At 37.8% G+C, this 19,590-nt stretch overlaps 1 protein-coding gene across 3 annotated transcripts in view; it reads left to right on the plus strand.

Annotated features, from left to right (window-relative positions):
- Nucleotides 1-563: 563 nt before the first annotated feature.
- The window catches only part of RNGTT (RNA guanylyltransferase and 5'-phosphatase), a 308,561-nt gene continuing 289,534 nt past the window's right edge, over nt 564-19,590 (plus strand). For 2 of the 3 annotated variants that reach the window (XM_058566656.1, XM_058566655.1), the window contains exons 1-4: nt 565-816; nt 9,141-9,250; nt 12,975-13,078; nt 13,169-13,257. In XM_058566656.1, coding sequence (XP_058422639.1) covers nt 753-816; nt 9,141-9,250; nt 12,975-13,078; nt 13,169-13,257 — 367 coding nt within the window. In that variant the 5' untranslated portion in view covers nt 565-752. Of the gene's footprint in view, nt 817-9,140; nt 9,251-12,974; nt 13,079-13,168; nt 13,258-19,590 lie in introns of all 3 variants that reach the window. The other variant, XM_058566657.1, reaches the window with a different exon arrangement.

Consider the following 19,590-nt stretch of genomic DNA (forward strand, 5'->3'; position numbering starts at 1 on the left):
TAAAAGTACTCCCCCAAAGAGAAATGCCTCATTTCTGGTACTCCAATCTCTCGCCTTGAGAATTTCTCTCAAGCCTGTTCCCTTGATCCACATCAGGGAGAACTCCCCAAATTCCAAATAAAACCCAGATCCTGCCGGCACGCTAAGTTGGCCGAAAAAGGGTGATCAGGCTCTTGAGCTGTGGTAGCGGTGGGAAGACCCCCTTCATCAGTAAAACAGATGCCTTTATGAAAGCTGCGGACCAGTCTACGCGTGGAAAGAGGCTTGACTCCCTTTCATTTTCCGGGGATTCTACCGGCTGTCAAAAAGGGAAAAGAAAATGTGTCGCTCTGCCGGGCTGGGTACAAGGTCAACTGCACATGCGCAAAGCTGTCGTGAAAGCGCTTTGGGATCTCGGCCGGGCAGGGCGGGGAGGGGCGAGGGAAGACCCGCCCCTCTCATTGGCCGTGGCTTTAACTCCTTCCTTTCCCTCCGCCGAGCTTCTCTTCCTTCACCTCTGACCTCGGAAAGAAGGGGGCGGGGCCCTTGGGGGCGGAAGTAGAGGTGCATTGTGGGCTCGCGGAGAGCGGTGGAGTTGAGCCTGAATGAAAGTGGCGCGCCGCCCCTGACGTTACCCGGGTAGGAGCGGCTGGGATTCGACCCCGGCCGGGATTCGGGGTCTCTGACTTCTCGTGCGGAGCGGACCGCGAGGAGGCAGCGGCGGAGGCGCGGCGAACGTTGGTGGAGGGGACGGCTCTGCGCGGCCCCAAGACATGGCTCACAACAAGATCCCGCCGCGGTGGCTGAACTGTCCGCGGCGCGGCCAGCCGGTGGCAGGTAACCCGGACGGGGGGTGTTCGAGTCCCCGCGCACTGGCGGAGCCCGGGGTGGGCGCAGCTTTTGGTGGTTCCGTGTCTGTTAGTGGTATTTCAGGACCGAGATGTGCTGGCTCTGATGAAGCTTAGTGGATGAGTGTTTGGGAACAGGGACTGGAGGAGGTGGATCGGTGGGTGGGGACACTTGTCACTATCCAGTAAGGCTAAGTATTGCGAACGGGAAGGTAGACGGGAGGTGTTTGTGGCAGGAGCTGAGGACCCAAGAATACAATGGGCAATACTTTGAAGCTTAGAAGTTTGTGAACATTTCAAGGTTCTTGTAAGGGGAAGGGGGTAAGTGTCTGTCTTCAGAGAAAGGAGGGCTAAAGAGGAGGAGGGCAGTTCCTAGCGGTGAAATGGATCAACACTGAGACGGGCGTTTTTTTTTTAATGACTTTTATTGTGGATTTTTTCATATTTATTGGATTTGACACACAACAAACTTTAAATTTAAAGCGTACAGTTTAATAAATTTTGACTACACACACACACACACACACACTCATACACATACACATCCTGTGAAACACTCATGAAACCATCACTACGATCAAGATAGTGAACATAACCATCGCTTCTCAAACTGAGTTTCTTCCTGCCCCTTGGTAATCCCTCCCTCCTCAGGCAACCGCTGATTTGCTTTCTGTCACTATTGATTAGTTTGCATTTTGTATAATTTTTTAAATAAATGGAAACATATAGCATGTACTCTTTTGGGAGGAGGTCTCTGGCTTCTTTCACTCAACATTATTATTTTGAGATTTATCCGTGTTCATGTATATATCAATAGTTCATCCCTTTTTATTGCTGAGTAGTATTCCATTGTTATGGGTACACCACAATTTGCTTATCCATTCACTCGCTGATGGTCATTTGGCTTGTTTCCAGTTTCTAGCCATTACAAATTAACTTGCTATGAACATTCATGTACAATTCTTTGTATGGACATATGCTCTGATATCTCTTGTGTAAATCTCTAGGACAGGAATGGATCATATGGTAGGTGTACCTTTAACTTTTTAAAAAACTGCCAAACTGTTTTCCAAAGTCATAACATTTTACATTTCCACTCTCAGTATGTGAGAGTTCTGTTTACTCCCCTTCCTCTCTAACAGTTGGTATGACCAGTCTTTTTAATTTTACCCACTGTAATAGGTGTTTAGTAATATCTTACGGTAGTTTGATGTTGAGCATCTTTTCGTGTGCTTCTGGGCAATTCACGTATCTTCTTTTGTGAAGTGTCCAGATCTTTTTCTGATTTTTTAATTGGGTTGTTTATTTTATCATTGAGTTGTTAGAGTTCTTTATATATTGTAAATACAAGACCTTTGTTGGATATGGGCTTTTAAAAATCTTTTCTCTCGTCTGTGGCTTGCCTTTTCATTTTCTTAACAGTTTCTTTTGAAGAGTGAAAGTTTTAAATTTTAACTAATTCCAACTTATTGCTTTTTCTAGAAGGTGTTTTGACACAAAAATTAAAGGATTTTATAGTGAGCTATGAGTACTCACTAATTATGTACATATCGATAGTACATCTGCCTAGTTATTTAAAATTTTTGGAAGAGGAGATTCTGTAATAACTTTTTATTCAGGTTTTCTGATTCTTCTAGTTTGTCAGCTTTTCTTCACATTTTGTATAAAGTCCTCAGTCAATAAAACCATATAAATGATGGATAAAAGTGGTATTGAAAGATAAGCTAAGCAAATCTTAGGGTGAGGAAATGTTTTTCTTTAATGAAAAATGAAATAATTTTCTTTTTGTTCTGACAATTTTTATATGCATTTTCACTGGTAGTGAAAACAGTTGTACTTGATAATTATTGTACTTTCTTTTTCAAATGAATTGATCACAATTCTTTACATTTTTCTTTATAGGTCTCACTTTCCAGCCATTTTGACTTTTTTTCCCTTACCATCTCTAACTTAGTATTGAACCCTTTCTTTTTACATATGGTTTTCTCTATGGAGTTATGAAGAAACCTCTAGACTTAGATGTCTGGCCTGTTTTCCTGGATCCTTTTATTACAATTATTTGCTACACTGATTTATAAGAAAACAGAATCATAAAGAGATTCTTGGTAAAGTGAATATATTTTATTTGGAATTAGAAAAACAGTTTAAAAATCAGAATTTTAATATAATCTGCAGGATGGCAATGACAGATATCAGAATACTGACTTCTTGTCAGATGAATGGGACAGATGTGGCACTGACTGGGGGTAGATAGCAGCAGGTAAGATGCTGAGCTCCAGGCAGCTTTATATCTGTCTGAGAAATAGAGTTGTGTGCCTTTTTTTCTCCCTTTGCTGGGAATGAAGGGTCGGGAATAAAGAGTTTTTCCTTTTTATTGTGTTTGGAATATTTTGGCTCCAAAAGCTAGACTCTTAGTTATTGTGGTTTAGTGAGTCACTAAGCTTACCTGTCATTAATTGTGGTCTCTGGATGGAACCCCAGGCCTCCTGACAACCAAACTGGATCTTTTCTAGTAATTAATACTGCTTCAGTTTGTGGTGCTTATTAGAAAAGTAAAGTGAATACAACTTAGAATTCTTTTTTTTTTAATTTTATTTTATCGAGGTCATGATAGTTTATAACATTGTGAAATTTCAGTTGTACGTTAATATTTGTCACTTACCCTATATGACAACACAGAATTCTTGATAAGTTTCTCTGAATTTCCCTTAAAGTTCTCTTTGTATCCTAGAAGTGTTCATGCCTCATTGTGTATTTTGGAAATGCAGGGTTAGCAGTGTTTTATAGTAGCAGAGCAAGAAATATATTCTTGCAAGCCTCAGTGGAAAAGAAGGAATCATTCACATTCCCATTTGCTACCTCCTATTTTCTTTCTCTTATTTTTTTTCTGATTATAAAAGTAATCCACACTTTTTGGATAATTTCTTTGTTATTTTGCATATTTAGGAAAACGTATTATGGCTGCTTAAATGTTCTCCTTGTAAATATTAGGATGCATCTTATTAGTACTAGAAGTTCATAATTTTCCTGAATCAGAAAGATGGTACTGATTATATATAATCTGTTCTATGATGAAGTCACCTTCTCTAATTAAACCAGACTTCCAAAGAGAGAGAGCTCCTGGAGATAGGGCCAGGCTTTATCTCTGAAGAATTCTTTTTTTCTCCTTTTGAGTGATAGATTTCAGGCGAATGCTTTGAAGAAAACAAACTCCTCATTTCTTAAAGGTAGATCATTCAATATAAAATTATTTCATATCTACGATGTGTAAAGAACTTACTAGGAACTAACTGTGGGAATATAAATATGAGATAGTCTTGTGATAGTGGTGGTGACTTTGAAGTCATTTTACTTAGCAAATATTTGGGTGTCTGCTTTGTGCTAGTCCTTGGGGCTAGGGAGATGATTAACATATAGTTCCTCACCTTAAAGAGCACATAGTCTCATGGGAGTAGCAAACCATCATTTTAAAAGACAGTTCTGTTGTAACAAATGCAATGATGACTCTATTATGGAATATTATGGGATATCAGAGGTAATAAACCTAATTCTTTGTTTGAGGTTGGGAAAGAGGAGATGGAGAGGGAAGAAGAGGAAGGCTTCCCAGAGAAAGTGATACATGAATTATCTTGAATAAATAGAAGTTTGCTAGATAGATGGTTGAGGGATATTTTTTTTTGGAAAGGCCTTATGTTAGGATAGAATGATGATGGGAGAGATCTTGGACTGACCAGTGAGGATATGAGGTTGGAGAGTATGAACCAGATCATACAGGCTAATAGGGTGTGATAAGGAGTTTTAATATTTATATACTTTTAAATACATTGGCAAACCATTGCAATTTTTCAAGCTTTGGGATGAGATGATTTGACTTCAGTTTTTTTTTTTTTTTTTTTTTTTTTTTGTGAGGAAGATCAGCCCTGAGCTAACATCCATGCTAATCCTCCTCTTTTTGCTGAGGGAGACCGGCTCTGAGCTAACATCTATTGCCAATCCTCCTCCTTTTTTTTTTTTCCCCCCAAAGCCCCAGTAGATAGTTGTATGTCATAGTTGCACATCCCTCTAGTTGCTGTATGTGGGATGCGGCCTCAGCATGGCTGGAGAAGCGGTGCGTCAGTGTGTCCCCGGGATCCGAAGCCGGGCCGCCAGTAGCGGAGCGTGCGCACTTAACAGCTAAGCCACGGGCCGGGCCGGCCCGGCCCGTGACTTCAGTTTTAAAAAGCTTACTTTGATTGCTCTGTGTTTAGTGTGAAGGAGACAATAATGAAAGTGGGGAGACTAGTTAGGAACTTGTTGTGGTAGTCAGTGAAAGACAATGGGGGCCGGCCCTGTGGCTTAGCGGTTAAGTGCGTGCGCTCTGCTGCTGGCGGCCTGGGGGGGGAAAAAAAAAAAAAAAAGAAAGACAATGGTGATGGTTTAGAAGTAGAGTTGAAGAGTAGTAGGCTCATTTGAGAGATATTAAAGGGGGAAAATGGACAGAACTTGGTGTTGGATTTAGAATGAGGGAAGGAGTAAAAATTGAGTCCCAAGTTTCTGGCTTATGCAGTGGGGTGATTGGTATCATTAGGGCTTATTGGGGGAGAAGCTAGTTGGAAGAGGTATTCTTAAGATCCTGATTGCTCAAATATAGATGTTGAGTATACAGTTAGGTATATGGTTTGGAATTCAAACAAGTTTGAGTTGGAGATGTACCTTTAAGGATCATCAGCATAAAGACAATATTTAAAGACATGGTAGTTGATTAGTCAGGATAAGTAATGCTAGTTTCTCTAACAAACAACTTCCCGAACTCAAGGGTTCCAATCAACGTATGTTTATTTCTTGCTCATATCACAGTGCTTGTGTGTCAGCGAGTTTTCCTAGGCAACTCTTCTCCAAATGGCAACTCTCTGGGCTCTTTCCATCTTGTAATGCTGTCCTCTTAAACATGTGACCTTCTAAGGTTCCCATGAAAGGGAAAGAGCAGGAATGGGTGATCTCTCTGGGGGTTTTATGGCCAGCCTTGGTAGTGGCATATCTCAGTCCTGCCCATATCCCATTGTCCAGAATCCAGTCACATGGCCCTCTCCTATCTACAAAAGAATCTGAGAAACATAGTCTTTTTGTGTGCCCTGGAAGAGGAAAATAAACAGAATTTAGTGAACAGGTAGCATTGTTTCTGCCATGGCAGTGGATAAGACCTTCCAGGCAGAGAATGTAGAGAGTAGAGGAGAAGCATGGTTCCTAGCATGGAACCTACAGAAATTTAGCATTTAGAAGTTGGGTAGAGGAAAAAAGAGGGAACAAAGGAGTTGAGAAGGAATAGCTAGAAATTGGGGGTGTGTTAGGTGGGTGGTAGAAATGAAAGGAGTCCTGGAAGCCAAGAGAATTTTTCCAGAAGGAAGGAGTTGTCAGATATATGAGATGCTGCTGAGATGTTAAGATACTAGAACAGTTGGTAACAAATGGAAGGGAGGAAGGAGTGATTGATGGTGCTTGAGAAAGCAAAATGGAAGGGAATCCAGAGCAGTAGGAGGGGATTGGCCTTTAATGGGAGGAAGGACAGGGGATGAAAGAGAAGATAGGTTCAGATACAGAAAAGTTTATAGGTGAACTGCAGAGGTGAGGCAAGTTTCTGCCTGATTGTGGAGAGGCTTGTTGAATGGCAGTTACATCCATGGAGTCTACATCCGTGTCACCTGGGTTTGAATCACTGTTCTCATATTTACTAGAAGTGTGACAATGGGCAAGTTACTTAATTTCTCTTGCCTTGGTTTTCTCATCTGTAAATTGGGGATAAAAACAGTACTTACTTTTTTGTTAGGAGTAAATGAATTAATCTATATAAAATGTTTGAAACAGTGCCTGATAAGTGGTAAACATATAAAGTTAGCTTTTATTATTATGGCTTCTGTTTCTTTTTACCTTGTTAGTGAGGTATAACATAAAGCTGTCATTTGAAAAGGGGATGGGGAAACCTGGTACATTTTATGAAGGAGGAAAATATGTGAAACGGTTATTTATCATAGAAGATAGTTTTTAGTGGTGTGTGGTAGGATTGCCTTTTAGATTGGTGATTATGATTTAGAGTGTCACCCGTCTGCTGTGCTGTGAGCTTTTCTCTAGGAGTCCTGAGCTGCATATGTGTAGGCCCAAAGAAGTCAGGTGGTTTATTGAGGTCTGGATTTTCCTCAGGTGAGTATAACTGAGTAATGGGGGAGGAGCAGAGAGGTTAAGTGTGTTTAGAGGGAACTAATTATGATTATCAGCTGTGGACTGTGACGTGGGCTAAGAAGGAAAGTAAAGATCAGAAGAGCTGATGGAATCAGGATTGGACCTCTGAGACAACAGTGAGAAGGAGGGAGCGTCTAATGGGATGAATCTTCTAACATACCACGCTATTTACTTATTTATTATGTTGATTGTTTATGGTTTGTCTTTTCCCAATAGAATGTAACCTTTGTGAGGGCAGGGATTTTTATCTGTTTGTTTTTTTCTTTTCACTAATGTGTTCCATGCCCCCAGAACAATGCCTGGTACATAATAGGGATTCTTGAAATATCTGTTAAATAAACTAAGTGAAATATAATAATTTAGGTGAGGTGGTGGTAGAGGTGGTGAGAAGTGGTCAGATTCCGGATATATTTTGAAGGTAGATCTGATAGGATTCGCTGATGATTGGACATGGGATGTGCAAGAACGAGAGGGATCAAGTATAACTGAAGGTTTTGGGCTGAGCTACTAAAAAAATGGTGTTACCGTTTGCTGAGGTGGATTTCTGTTTTTTATTTTATTTTATTTTATTTATTTATTTTTCTGGTGAGGAAGATCAGCCCTGAGCTAACATCCAGGCCAATCCTCCTCTTTTAGCTGAGGAAGACTGGCCCTGGGCTAACATCCATGCCCATCTTCCTCCACTTTATATGGGACAGGCCACAGCATGGCCTGACAAGCGGTGCCTCGGTGCACGCCCGGAATCCGAACCCAGGCCGCCAGCAGCAGAGTGCGAGCACTTAACCGTTATGCCATGGGGCCGGCCCCACTGAGGTAGAGACGAGCATGAGAGGAGCAGTTTCTGGAGTGTGAATATTGAGAGCTCAGATTTGGATATCAAGTCTCAGATGTCTGTTTGACACCGAGTAGAGATAAGTCAGGTAGGCAGTTTGATATCCAAGTCTAGAGTTAAGGGAGAGGTTTGGACTGGACATAACATATTTGTGAGTCAGCAGCACATTGGTGGCTTTTAAAGCTATGAGATTAGATTGAGACGCTATGGGAGTGAGTGTAGATAAAAAAGAGGTCCAAGGACAGAGCCCTGGGACAAAACATAGAGGGGTGAGGGAGATACGGAGGAACCAGTAACAGAGACTGAGAAGGAGAGGCCAGAGAGAGGAGGACAACCAGGAGAATGTAGTATCCTGGAAGCCAGTGAAAAAAGTGATTCAGGAGCTCCCTCTGGAATTAAAAAGTGATAAGTTGTTTGAGAACTGAAAATTGACCATTGGCTTTAGCAGTCTGGAGGTTATTGGTGATCTTGAGTGGTTTTGTAGAAAATAAAAATTTTAAAAATTATCTTTTTATGAAATTTAGGTTAAAGCCTCTGGACAGATGTTAAGATTCACTCAGATATTATTTTAGGTAGATATTTATTCTTACTGATTTTATTGTGTTTTAAAATATAGATCAGTTAAAAACAAAAAAAAAACACAAAACAACAAAAAAAGATAAAATATAGATCAGTTAAAATAGATGATTTTAAAATTGATTGTATCAGGTGACTTCCCCTATGCTTATCCTGTGATTCAGAAAAAAAGGCAAAAAAGTTCGGTCAGTCTTGCTGAAATTATAATCACTGATAGTTGTTTGGGGAGTGATTTTGGTTAGCATGCTTCTCAGCATGATCCTTATCCTGAGATGTAGGATAAGGTCCATAAGATGGAGAAAGTTCCAACCTCATATTAAAAGAGTATAATTAGAAGTTTCAAAGAATTGATTTAATTCACTCCATTATCAATTTTCCAGTACCATATCTGTAAAGGTTTTAAGGCAATAACTTTTTAATGTAGGTTTAGAACCTAAGAGTCTTTATGGAAGTTCCATTCATTGGTAATTTTTCTGTTGCATTTATATTTGATTGTCAATTTCTTGAATTTAGGTTGTCCTTAAAAGTTCCAAGGCAGTATCTTTTAAAAGTATAAGTTTAGATTGAGAGTACTTCATGAACAGTTCCATTTAAAATGTTTTAAAAAGTGATTTTGAGAATTGCTAATTATAGAGTTTTAATCTGAAACATTTTCTTTAATAAAAACTGTTACCTATCTTAATGTTGTTTAGGAAGATTCTTACCTCTGAAGACAATGTTAGGACCAAGATATGATAGTCAAGTTGCTGAAGAAAATCGATTCCATCCCAGTATGCTCTCAAATTATCTAAAGAGTCTGAAGGTAAGAAATAAAACATTTTTGATGCTGATTTAGTATACTTTATTCCTCTTTTGTTCTTCAGGTGGCTTAAAGAAAAAAACCTTCTATTTTGAAATAATTAAATGACTCAGAGGAAGTTGCAAAAATTGTACATAGAGTTCCGTGCACCCTTCCCCCAGCTTTTCCCAGTGGTGACATCTTACATAATTGTAGTACAATATCGAAAGAGGAAATTGACATGGGCACAGTACTGTTGACCAGATTGCAGACCTTGTTTATTTTTTTTACCAGTTTTTATATGTATTTATTTCTGTGTATGTGTGTTGAGTTCTGTGCAGTTGCATCCAACATATGGGTCTCTGGTGGTGGTTACAGGACTCTTTCATCTCCACAAAAGAACTTCCTCATGCTACTACCCCTTCATAGTCAGACCCATCTTCCCACCCCAACCCTGTGTGCTGGCAACTGCTCATCTCTCCTCCATATCTGTAGTTTTGTCATTTTGAGAAGGTTATATAAATGGAATAAAACAGTATATGACCTTTTGAGATTGGCTTTTTTTTTTTTTTGGTGAGGAAGATCGGTCCTGAGCTAACTCCCAATGCCAATCCTCTTTTTGCCAAGGAAGATTGGCCCTGGGCTAACAGTTGTGCCCATCTTCCTCTACTTTATATGGGACGCTGCCACAGCATGGCTTGACAAGCGGTGCATCAGGGCGTGCCCAGGATCCGAACCAGCGAACCCTGGGCCACTGAAGCAGAGTGCGTGTACTTAACCACTGTGCCACCAGGCTGGCCCCAGAGATTGGCTTTTTTCACTAAGCAAAATGCCTTTGAGGTCCATCCAAGTTGTTGCATGTATCAACAGAAAGTCCATTCCTTTTTATTGCTGAATAGTATTCAATTGTATGGATGTACCAGAGTTTATTTAACCATTCTCCCATTGAATAGTTAAATAACAATTTAGCCAATTTGGATTGTTTCCAGTTGTGGGGTATTGGGAACAAAGCTGCTGTGAGCATTCATGTATAGATGTTTGTGTGAATATAAGTTTTCATTTTTCTGGGATAAATACCTAAGAGTATGATTACTGAGTGCATAGTTAGTTTGACAAGAAAGTGCCAAACTGTTTTCCTAAATGAAACTTTTTAATTTTTTATGATATTCTAACATATTACTGATTGTATTAGTTTCCTAGGGCTGCTGTAACAGATGACTACAAACTGGGGGGCTTAAAATAACAGTTTACTCTCTCACAGCTCTGGAGGCTAAAAGTTTCTAATCAAGGTGTTGGCAAGGTTAGTTCCTTCTGGGGGCTTGGAGGGAGAATCTTTTCCATTCTTTTCTCCTAGCTTCTGATGATTGCCAGCAATCCTTGGCATTCCTGGGCTTGCAGCTCCGTCAGTCGTCTCTGCCTCATTGTTGACATTCTCTCTGTGTGTGTCTATGTCCACATTCCCCTGTTTTAAGGACACCCTAATCCAGTATGACCTCATATTAATTTGATTATATTTGCAAAGACCCTATAACCCTATTTTCCAATAAGGTCACATTTACAGGTACTGGGAGTTAGGACTTGAACGTATCTTTTTAGGGGCATAATTCAACCCATAACACCAATCTTTGTTAGTCTTCTATTTTATACTCTTGGTAGTCTTTTATTGTATGCTATATTAGTACATTCAACAAATATTAGTGCCCATTATGTGCAAGGCTTCTATCATGGGGTAGAAAAGTCACCACTTAGATTTTGAAAACCTGTTACTCATCCCTTTTCTTGGTGTAGTTTTGAGTCTTTATTTGTTTATATCTTTTATTTTAGCTTACTTGTAGACTTTTAAGTTTTATTTTCATTATCAAAAATCATATTGAAAGTCATAGTTAACATTTATAGAATGTTAAATTTTTCCTAGGCAATGTGCTGAGAGCTTGGGCCAGATAGCCTGAGTTTGAATTCCAGTTTGCCGCTTACAGCTTTGTTGGCAAGTTACATAATCTCTTCATGTTTCAGTTTCCTCATTTGCAAGTAAAATTAAGGCATGTAAAGCGTGTAGAATAGTGCTTGACGCAGAGTAAGGACTTCATTTAAATCTCACAACAACCCTGTGAGTTAGATCCTGTTATTGTCCTTACTTCATGGATTGGGATTATCTATTTTGAAAAATAAATATGTATATGTAATATATATGTGTGTACATGTGTATACACACAGATACATTCACAAACACATTTTCCACACAGACACACCACACACACATACACACATTTATACATATACATATGTCTGGAGCTCATGGCAATTAAGTCACATAGTACAGTTTCTCAGTTTCCTTGGCTGAAGTATTCCCATGTATTTAGAAAATTCATATTTTCTTGCTCATCTACACTTTTCCTTCACTTCTTATTTTGGACCTGGAGACAAACAACATGGGTTCTAATTCTAACTCACTGAGAAGCTGTATTATAGTATCTAAATCTTTGTGTTGACAGTACATATCCTTTGAAGGAATTAAGATCACTGCAGAAGCTATGTAGGAAGAGAAGTAGGCCCAGGGGTGGCAGATGGCAGAAAATACCATCAAAAATACATTTCCTATAAGTAAGAGCTCATCTGATTGGTAGACCTATCTCTCATCTACACATGAAGAAATGTGTAGATCTGGAGAAGTGGCACATTATGGCAGCTAGTTATATTTTAGAAGCACACAATTTTGTCTGTTTTGTCCTGTGTGAAATTTAAATGTTTTTCCCATTTTTTTCCTTGTAACAGTGGAGTTGAATCATTATATAGACCAGTCTCCTTTAGGCAAATCCTGCAATAGATACTCAACAAAAGCAATAACAACAAAAGAGAGAAAAATAACAATTAAAAATGCAGATTGTTTCTCTTGCTGTTCTTCCCAGAGAGTATATGCTTCCGAATGAGGTGGAAGATGTATGAATTAACTGTTGTTTTACTTGGCTCAGGTTGGGTGTGCGTTTCTTAGTGAGACTATCTCACTACCTATCTCACTATATCACTACCGCCAGGCGGTATGTGATTCTAGTTGTTAAAGATTTTTGAAACCAAATGGCCCCTGAACTTAAGCCAGCTACTTCAGGTAGTGCTCAAGAGAAGAAATAAGGATTTTTGTTCCAATGCAAGAAGAAAAACTGGCTGAGATGGGATTAAGTCTTCGATGAGATGCACAATTATGGCCAGGTGTACTGTTTTTTTATTGATTACTTAAGGGATTTACAAGGGAATTTCAACTGTACACACTTTTACCCTATATACTTGCTTTAGAATTTAACTGTCTAACATTTGATGTAGTGGTAGCTGCTTAAGATGCTGGGTTGGTGCGTACCTGGAGCTTGGGTTGGGTGTGTTTCGGAAGGATGCTATCTCTGCTCTCAGCCTCTTGTCTAATAAATCATAGGTGGATTGGAGATGCAGGAAACTTCACCAGTGTTTGCTTTTTTAGGTGGACTTCTGTGATGCTGAAGTGGGGTCTCTTTTGCTTATGTTCTGGCTCCATCATTGATTAGGGGGTTACTTTATTTAATGTGTAGTACCTGCTGAGTTCTAGTGCCTTGAATAAGACTTGGGTAAGTGATGCTTTCCGTGTCAATAGTTCACTGGCAGAGTGAACATAAAATTTCCTTCAGTGTAGATGGATGAACTGGAGTATTGCCGTTTAGTCAACTTATTTTGGCACAAATTCAGTTACTAGGAAATCTGACCTTTTTTCTTTCTTTTTTTTAAGGTTAAAATGGGCTTGTTGGTGGACCTGACAAATACTTCAAGGTTCTATGACAGAAATGACATAGAAAAAGAAGGAATCAAATATATAAAACTTCAGTGTAAAGGGTAAGTCATGTATTAAGATTCTTTAATATTGAAACCTTTCTCTGAAATTTATAATCTCTGTTTTCAAAAAAAATGTTTCCATATTCCTAGACATGGTGAGTGCCCTACAACCGAGAATACTGAGACATTTATTCGTCTGTGTGAGCGGTTTAATGAAAGAAACCCACCTGAACTTATAGGTATGTTTGGCTTTACTTTACCACTGTTGAATATTTTATTTTGTGATTGGGTTTCCATTCTCCTTTTTGCAAGTGTGTTGATATGGATTTTTTTTTTTTCATTTTAAAGTCATCACCAAGAAGTATTTATTAAAGTAATAGACTAACTTTTGTGAACTATCAAATAAGTGTATTTTTGTAATTTTTATCTTTTTCAAGATAAAGCCCTAATTGCCCCTCTTTAGGTGTACTGTTGGGAAACTCTCCCTTAAACACTATGTATTTATTTTTTATAATTTTGGATTTTATACTGTATATGTTATTCTGAAACTTTCTTTTTTCACTCAGTATTATATTTCTGTGAGTGATCCATGATGATACATTTAACTGTCGTTCATTTTTGCTGCTGTGTAGTATTCCATCATATGAATATACTACAGTTTATTTCTTCTCCTGTTGGTGGACAGTTCTTTCAGCAGATATTTATTGACTGCTGTTCTTTGCCAGGTATAGGCTCTTGGAACACATCAGTGGAGAAGACAGAAAAAAGTCCCTGCTCTTCTGGAGCTTATATTCTAGTGTTGGCTGGGAGCGGGGTGGGGGAAAGGCAGGCAATAAACAATAAATGTAATAAAGAAGTCAATTTTCTGAAAATGACAGTAACTTAAAATGACATTTGGGTTATTTTCAGTTTTTTTCGCTGTTATAAATAATGCTGCTAAGAGTGGTCTTTTAGAATTTTTAAGGTTTGATTTTTGCTTTGATTCTTTGTTCTTGCTGGTATTTATATTGTTCTTGCTGGTATTTATATTGGTATATGGTTTGAATTGAGGATCCAATTTAAATGTTTTTTATATAACCAATCATTTGTTTCAGCACAGCTGATTGAAAAATTTTTTCTCCTGATAGCTAGATGCCATAAATTAACTTCTTATATCTGCTATTGGAAAATTTTTGCAAATTCATTTGGCTTTTAATTTTTTTGGTAATATTTTAAAACTTTTTTGTCATCAATATATTTTCTTGTGTGATTCCTTCTTTTTTAAGTTTTAAACAGCTAATATTTTCCCCATTCAGAATTAACTAAAATCTATTAGGAATAGTAAGAAAGTTAAGGGGATATATTTGGACACAGATAAATAAGAAAACATCAACTTTTCTGCAAACAAGCAAGAACTAGTTAGAAAATATAGAATGATCTCATTAATCTTATTATTAATAATACTGGCTAACATTTATTGAACATTTTCTCTCTGCTAAGTCACTCTGTAAAGCATTTTACATACACTATCTCATTTTATTCTCACAACAATCCTGTTAGGTAGGTATTATTGTCACCCCCATATTATGATAAGAAACTGAGGCTTGGAAAGATTAAGTGACTTGCTCAAGGTCATTCACACAGCTAGTAAAGGTTAGAACTTAGATCAGATCCTAACTGAGTTGAGAGTTCACGCTCTAAACCACTTCTCTCTTCTGTAACAGAAGTAGAAAACACTAAGGAATAAAGTTATTAAGATATGTAGGAGATGTTTATGAAGAAAATATATTTGGATATTAAAAGACTTGAAGAAATGGAGAGACGTTATTTGTTTCCAAGTTAATTTCAAATTTTTAATGTAATTCTAAGCAAAATCCCAATGAGACTTTGGAAGAATTACTGTGAAGTTAATTTCTCTTTGTAAAATCCACTGCCTCCATTAAGTCAATAAATATTTATTAAGCACACAAAAAAAATTGTTTGGCAAATCAAACAGGCAAGATTATGAGCAAGAAAATTTTGAAAAACAAAAGTAATAAGGGGATTTTCCTTTCCAGGTATTAAAGCATGTGGTAAAGCAGTGGAAACTACAGTAGTTTCCTGGTGGTAGAGGAGATGTTTTTCCAATCAGAGGGGGAAGTGTGATTATTCAACAAATGGTATTGAGACAATTAGCCAAGTATATAATAAAATACATTTTAGGTAGATAAAATATTTTTAAAAGGACTCATAAGAATATAGGAGAAAATAAGGGTCAGTATTTATTTATAAATTCTGGGGTAAGGAAGGATATTCCAAGTATATCACCAAAGGCAGAATCAAAAATTAAAATGTGTTGTCTATTAAGGGTAATAGTAACAGCTGCTGTTAATGAATGCTTATTATTTGCCTGGCAGACATGGTGGGAAACTATAAATGAATGAATAAATATAATCCTCATACAACTCTATGTAGTATGTGGTGGTATCCCCATTTTACAGATAAGGAAAATGAATCTCAGAGAATTTAAATAGTTTGCCCATGGTCACACATCTAATAAATGTTTTTTTTTCAATACTCTTTTCCCTATAATCATTTTTGATACATGTATATTTATTTATTTTGTGGGGAAGATCAGCACTGAGCTAACATCTGATGCCAATCCTCCTCTTTTTGCTGAGGAAGACTGGCCCTGAGCTAATCCATGCCCATCTTCCTCTACTTTATGTGGGTCGCCGCTACAGCATGGCTCTACAAGCAGCGCGTCAGTGCACGCCCGGGATCCGAATCTGCGAACCCCGGGCCGCCACGGTGGAGCACGTGCACTTAACCGCTTGTGCCACTGGGCCAGCCCCTCTAATAAGTGTTTAAGCCAGGTTTTTAATCCAGTTTCTGATTTCAAAGTCCAAATCTCTAATTAGTTGCTACACTGGTTTCTAGATTGACCATATAAAAAGGAAAATAAATTTCTGTATTATAAAACACCACAGAAACAGAGCAAAAAGATATTTGACAAATTGGGAAAAATATTTGAAGCTTATATGACAGATAAAACGTTAATATTCATATATACAAAGAGATTTTATAATCCAATAGGCAAAAGAGGCATTCCTCAATAGAAAAATATGGAAAACAATGAAAGTGTAATTTATAAAAGATGAAATACAAATAGCCAAGAAACATGAAAAATTTTTTGTCCTTACTTATCAACAAGAGATGCAAATTGAAATATATACGTGGCTACCTTCCCCATGAAACTGGCAAAGATTTAAAAAATTACAATGTCAAGGATTGGATAATATGGATGCACTTATACATTGTGAATTAGAGTGTTAATTGGTACAGCCTCTCTGGAGGGACAGTTTGGTGATATTTCTGAAGATCCTTAAAGTTTCATACACTTTAACTCATCAAGACCATATCTAAGAATTTATTTTAATGAAGTAGAGATGGACATAAAGATTTATGTGAAAAGAATTTCCTCACAGCTTCATTTGTAATAAAAAAAACTGGAAACAGCTTACGTATCTGATAAAAGCAGGTCATTTATATTGTACAGTATGCAACTGTTATTTAACAGAAGAAGAGTAATGTGGGAATATATGACATGTGTTGTGATATGTATATGTATGTATATTTACACATTCACATGAATATATGTAATGAGTACACATACATACACATATATTTAGGTATACAACTAGGAGATCTACAGCCTAAAATAGCATTGAGGCCTTTATTTGAGTGATTAAAAACGAATTGTTTTCTTATTTGAGAGATGCCACTGTAGCGGTAATTGCTAAATATACTTGGAGAATGCAAAAGAAGGCAGTTAAGAAGTATTAGCATCTGAAATCAGATGTCATGATTTCTGAAAGATTAACACTCTGGAGTTTAGGAGTCGACCCTTGTTATGAATTGTCCAGTTGTATTCTTGGAAGAACTGATAGGGAAAATTTCTAAATTGAGTGTTTTATGGGTTATAAAAATTATAGAACTCACTACAATATATTCTGTATTACTTGCTTTATATCACTGTAGTGATTCTGTTTATGTGAATTGAAGTGGAAACATTTGTTTTGGGCCTGCCAAGTTTTGGAGCACAGATAGTATTGGCAATGATTTATTGTCTGAAGACAATAACAGAAACTGGTCTTAGAGCTGGTTGCTGGTAACACCTTGTCAAACAAAAGGAGCTAAAGAATCAAGTTTGTGTTCTTAGGATCTGAAAATATTGGCCTGCTTTAACAATATTTTAATTGTGTTTTAGTATCAGAGATGGAATTTTCATCAGCCTTGCACACATTCTTGCTGAAGCATACTCGTGACCAAGAGTAAACATTTGTGACATGGCAAAAGTTAGACTCATTTATTTTCAAAGCTACTTTTTTTTTCATCATCTTCAAATTATCTGTTGTAATTGTAATTCATGCAGTTAGCCTGGTTGTGGGATAATGTTGTAGGCTTTGTGGAAATATAAAGTTCTTGAAACACTTACACAGAAACCTGAAACTTTTTCTGATCCTTAGGAAGAACTACAGCTTCATAATTCCTTACCTGAACCCCTTGGGGCCAGATGTTTCCCATTTTTACCATGTTACCTCCCCTGGTAGCAGTACCCCCTAATTTTTTTTTTTGTGAGGAAAATCAGCTCTGAGCTAACATCCGTGCTAATCCTCCTCTTTTTGCTGAGGAAGACCGGCTCTGAGCTAACATCTATTGCCAATTCTCCTCCTTTTTTCTCCCCAAAGCCCCAGTAGATAGTTGTATGTCATAGTTGCACATCCTTCTGGTTGCTGTATGTGGGACGCGGCCTCAGCATGGCCGGAAAAACCGTGTGTCGGTGCGCGCCCGGGATCGGAACCCGGGCTGCCAGTAGCGGAGTGCGCACACTTAACCGCTAAGCCACGGGGCAGCACCCCCCTAATTTTTTTATTATGGAAATTTTCAAACATTCCAAAAGTAGAGAGAATAGTAAAATGAAATCCCATATATCCATCATCTAGCTTCAGTAGTTATCATTTTGCTGATTTTTTTCGTCTTTCCTCTCCTTAACAAATTTTTTGAGTATTTTAAAGCAAATCACAGATATCATGTCATTTCACTAAAAATGTTTCAGTATGCATCTCTAACTGATAAGGATTTTTGGTTTGTATATAACCACTGTGCAATTATACCAAGCAGAATAATTATAAATTCCTTAATGTCATCTAAAGCCTAGTCCAGGGCTGGCCCCGTGGCTTAGCTGTTAAATGCCTGCGCTCTGTTGCTGGCGGCCTGGGTTCGGATCCCGGGCGGGCACCGACGCACTGCTTCGCCGGCCATGCTGAGGCCGCGTCCCACGTACAGCAACTAGAAGGATGTGCATCTATGACATACAACTATCTACTGGGGCTTTGGGGGAAGAAAGTAAATAAAAATTAAAAAAAAAAAAAGTGCATTAGCTTTAAAAAAAAATAAATAAATAAAGCCTAGTCCATTTTTAGGGTTCCTCAACTATCTAAAAAATGTCTTTTTAAGGTTAGATTTTCAAACCAGGATCCAACAGTGTGCATGTGTTGTATTTTGTTGTTATGTCTCTTAAGTCTCTCTGATTCTCTCTTTTTTTTTAATGCCATCAGTTTGTTGGAGAAACCAGGTCATTTGTCCTGTAAAATATTCCATAGTCTGGATTTATCTGATTGCTTCCTCACGGTATCAGTTAACTTGTTCCTTTATCTCCTGTATGTCCTGTAAGTTGGTAGTTAAATCTAGAGAAATGATTATATTCAGTTTTAGGGTTTTAGACAAGAATGCTTCGTAGTTGGTGTTGTATAGTTCCTTTCACACCACATCAGGAAGCATGTAATATCTTAAGTGGGTTCAGATGGTGGCAACTTGTTTCCTCTGTTACAAAGTTCTTCGTCAGTCTTTTGCCAAATGATTTTAGTATCTATGGATGACTGTTGCCTTGATCCAGTATTTCATTAGGGGTTGCAAAATGATGATTTTTCTCATTCTTTCATTTCTTCATGTATTAGCTGGAATTCTTTAGTAAAGAACTATTCTTTCTCCGCAATTTGGTTATCCTGAAATGCAGTTTGTACTGGAAAGGCAAGTTAAATGTTTGATTCTCAATTTTCAGAATAGTGAGTCGGAATCTCAGCAATCTCCAGTGGTGACTGATTAATTTTATTTTGTTGGAGTATCTGTATGAACTCATTATTTTTATATGGTTGATGTATTTAAATCAGTTGCAGTCACTGTTTATTCTTATGTCCAAATTGCTCTATTCTAGGCCAATGGGAGCCCCTTCAGGTTGGTTTCTGTATCTTTTTGATATCATTCTTTGATGGTTTCCTTGTTTTCTGGCATAAGATGTTTTTCAGACCTAGAATCAGTTGTTTCTCTAAGGAGCCTGGTTCCTTTTAGTGGAAAATAGTATTTAGAGATAATCTGGGTGTTAGAGAGCATTCCATAATTAAACAGATTAGCATTTCTGCAATTAAACACATGAATATTCATTCACACTAAGTGGGAAAAATAGGTTATAAATAACATCACATCAGTTCAGGTCAGGTTTTGTCCCCAAATGATTTACTAAAAGTCTTAATTTTCTTAGAGTTTTTTTGAAA

Source organism: Diceros bicornis, chromosome 23 (genome assembly GCF_020826845.1).
Source record: "Diceros bicornis minor isolate mBicDic1 chromosome 23, mDicBic1.mat.cur, whole genome shotgun sequence".
NCBI classification, from domain to species: domain Eukaryota; kingdom Metazoa; phylum Chordata; class Mammalia; order Perissodactyla; family Rhinocerotidae; genus Diceros; species Diceros bicornis.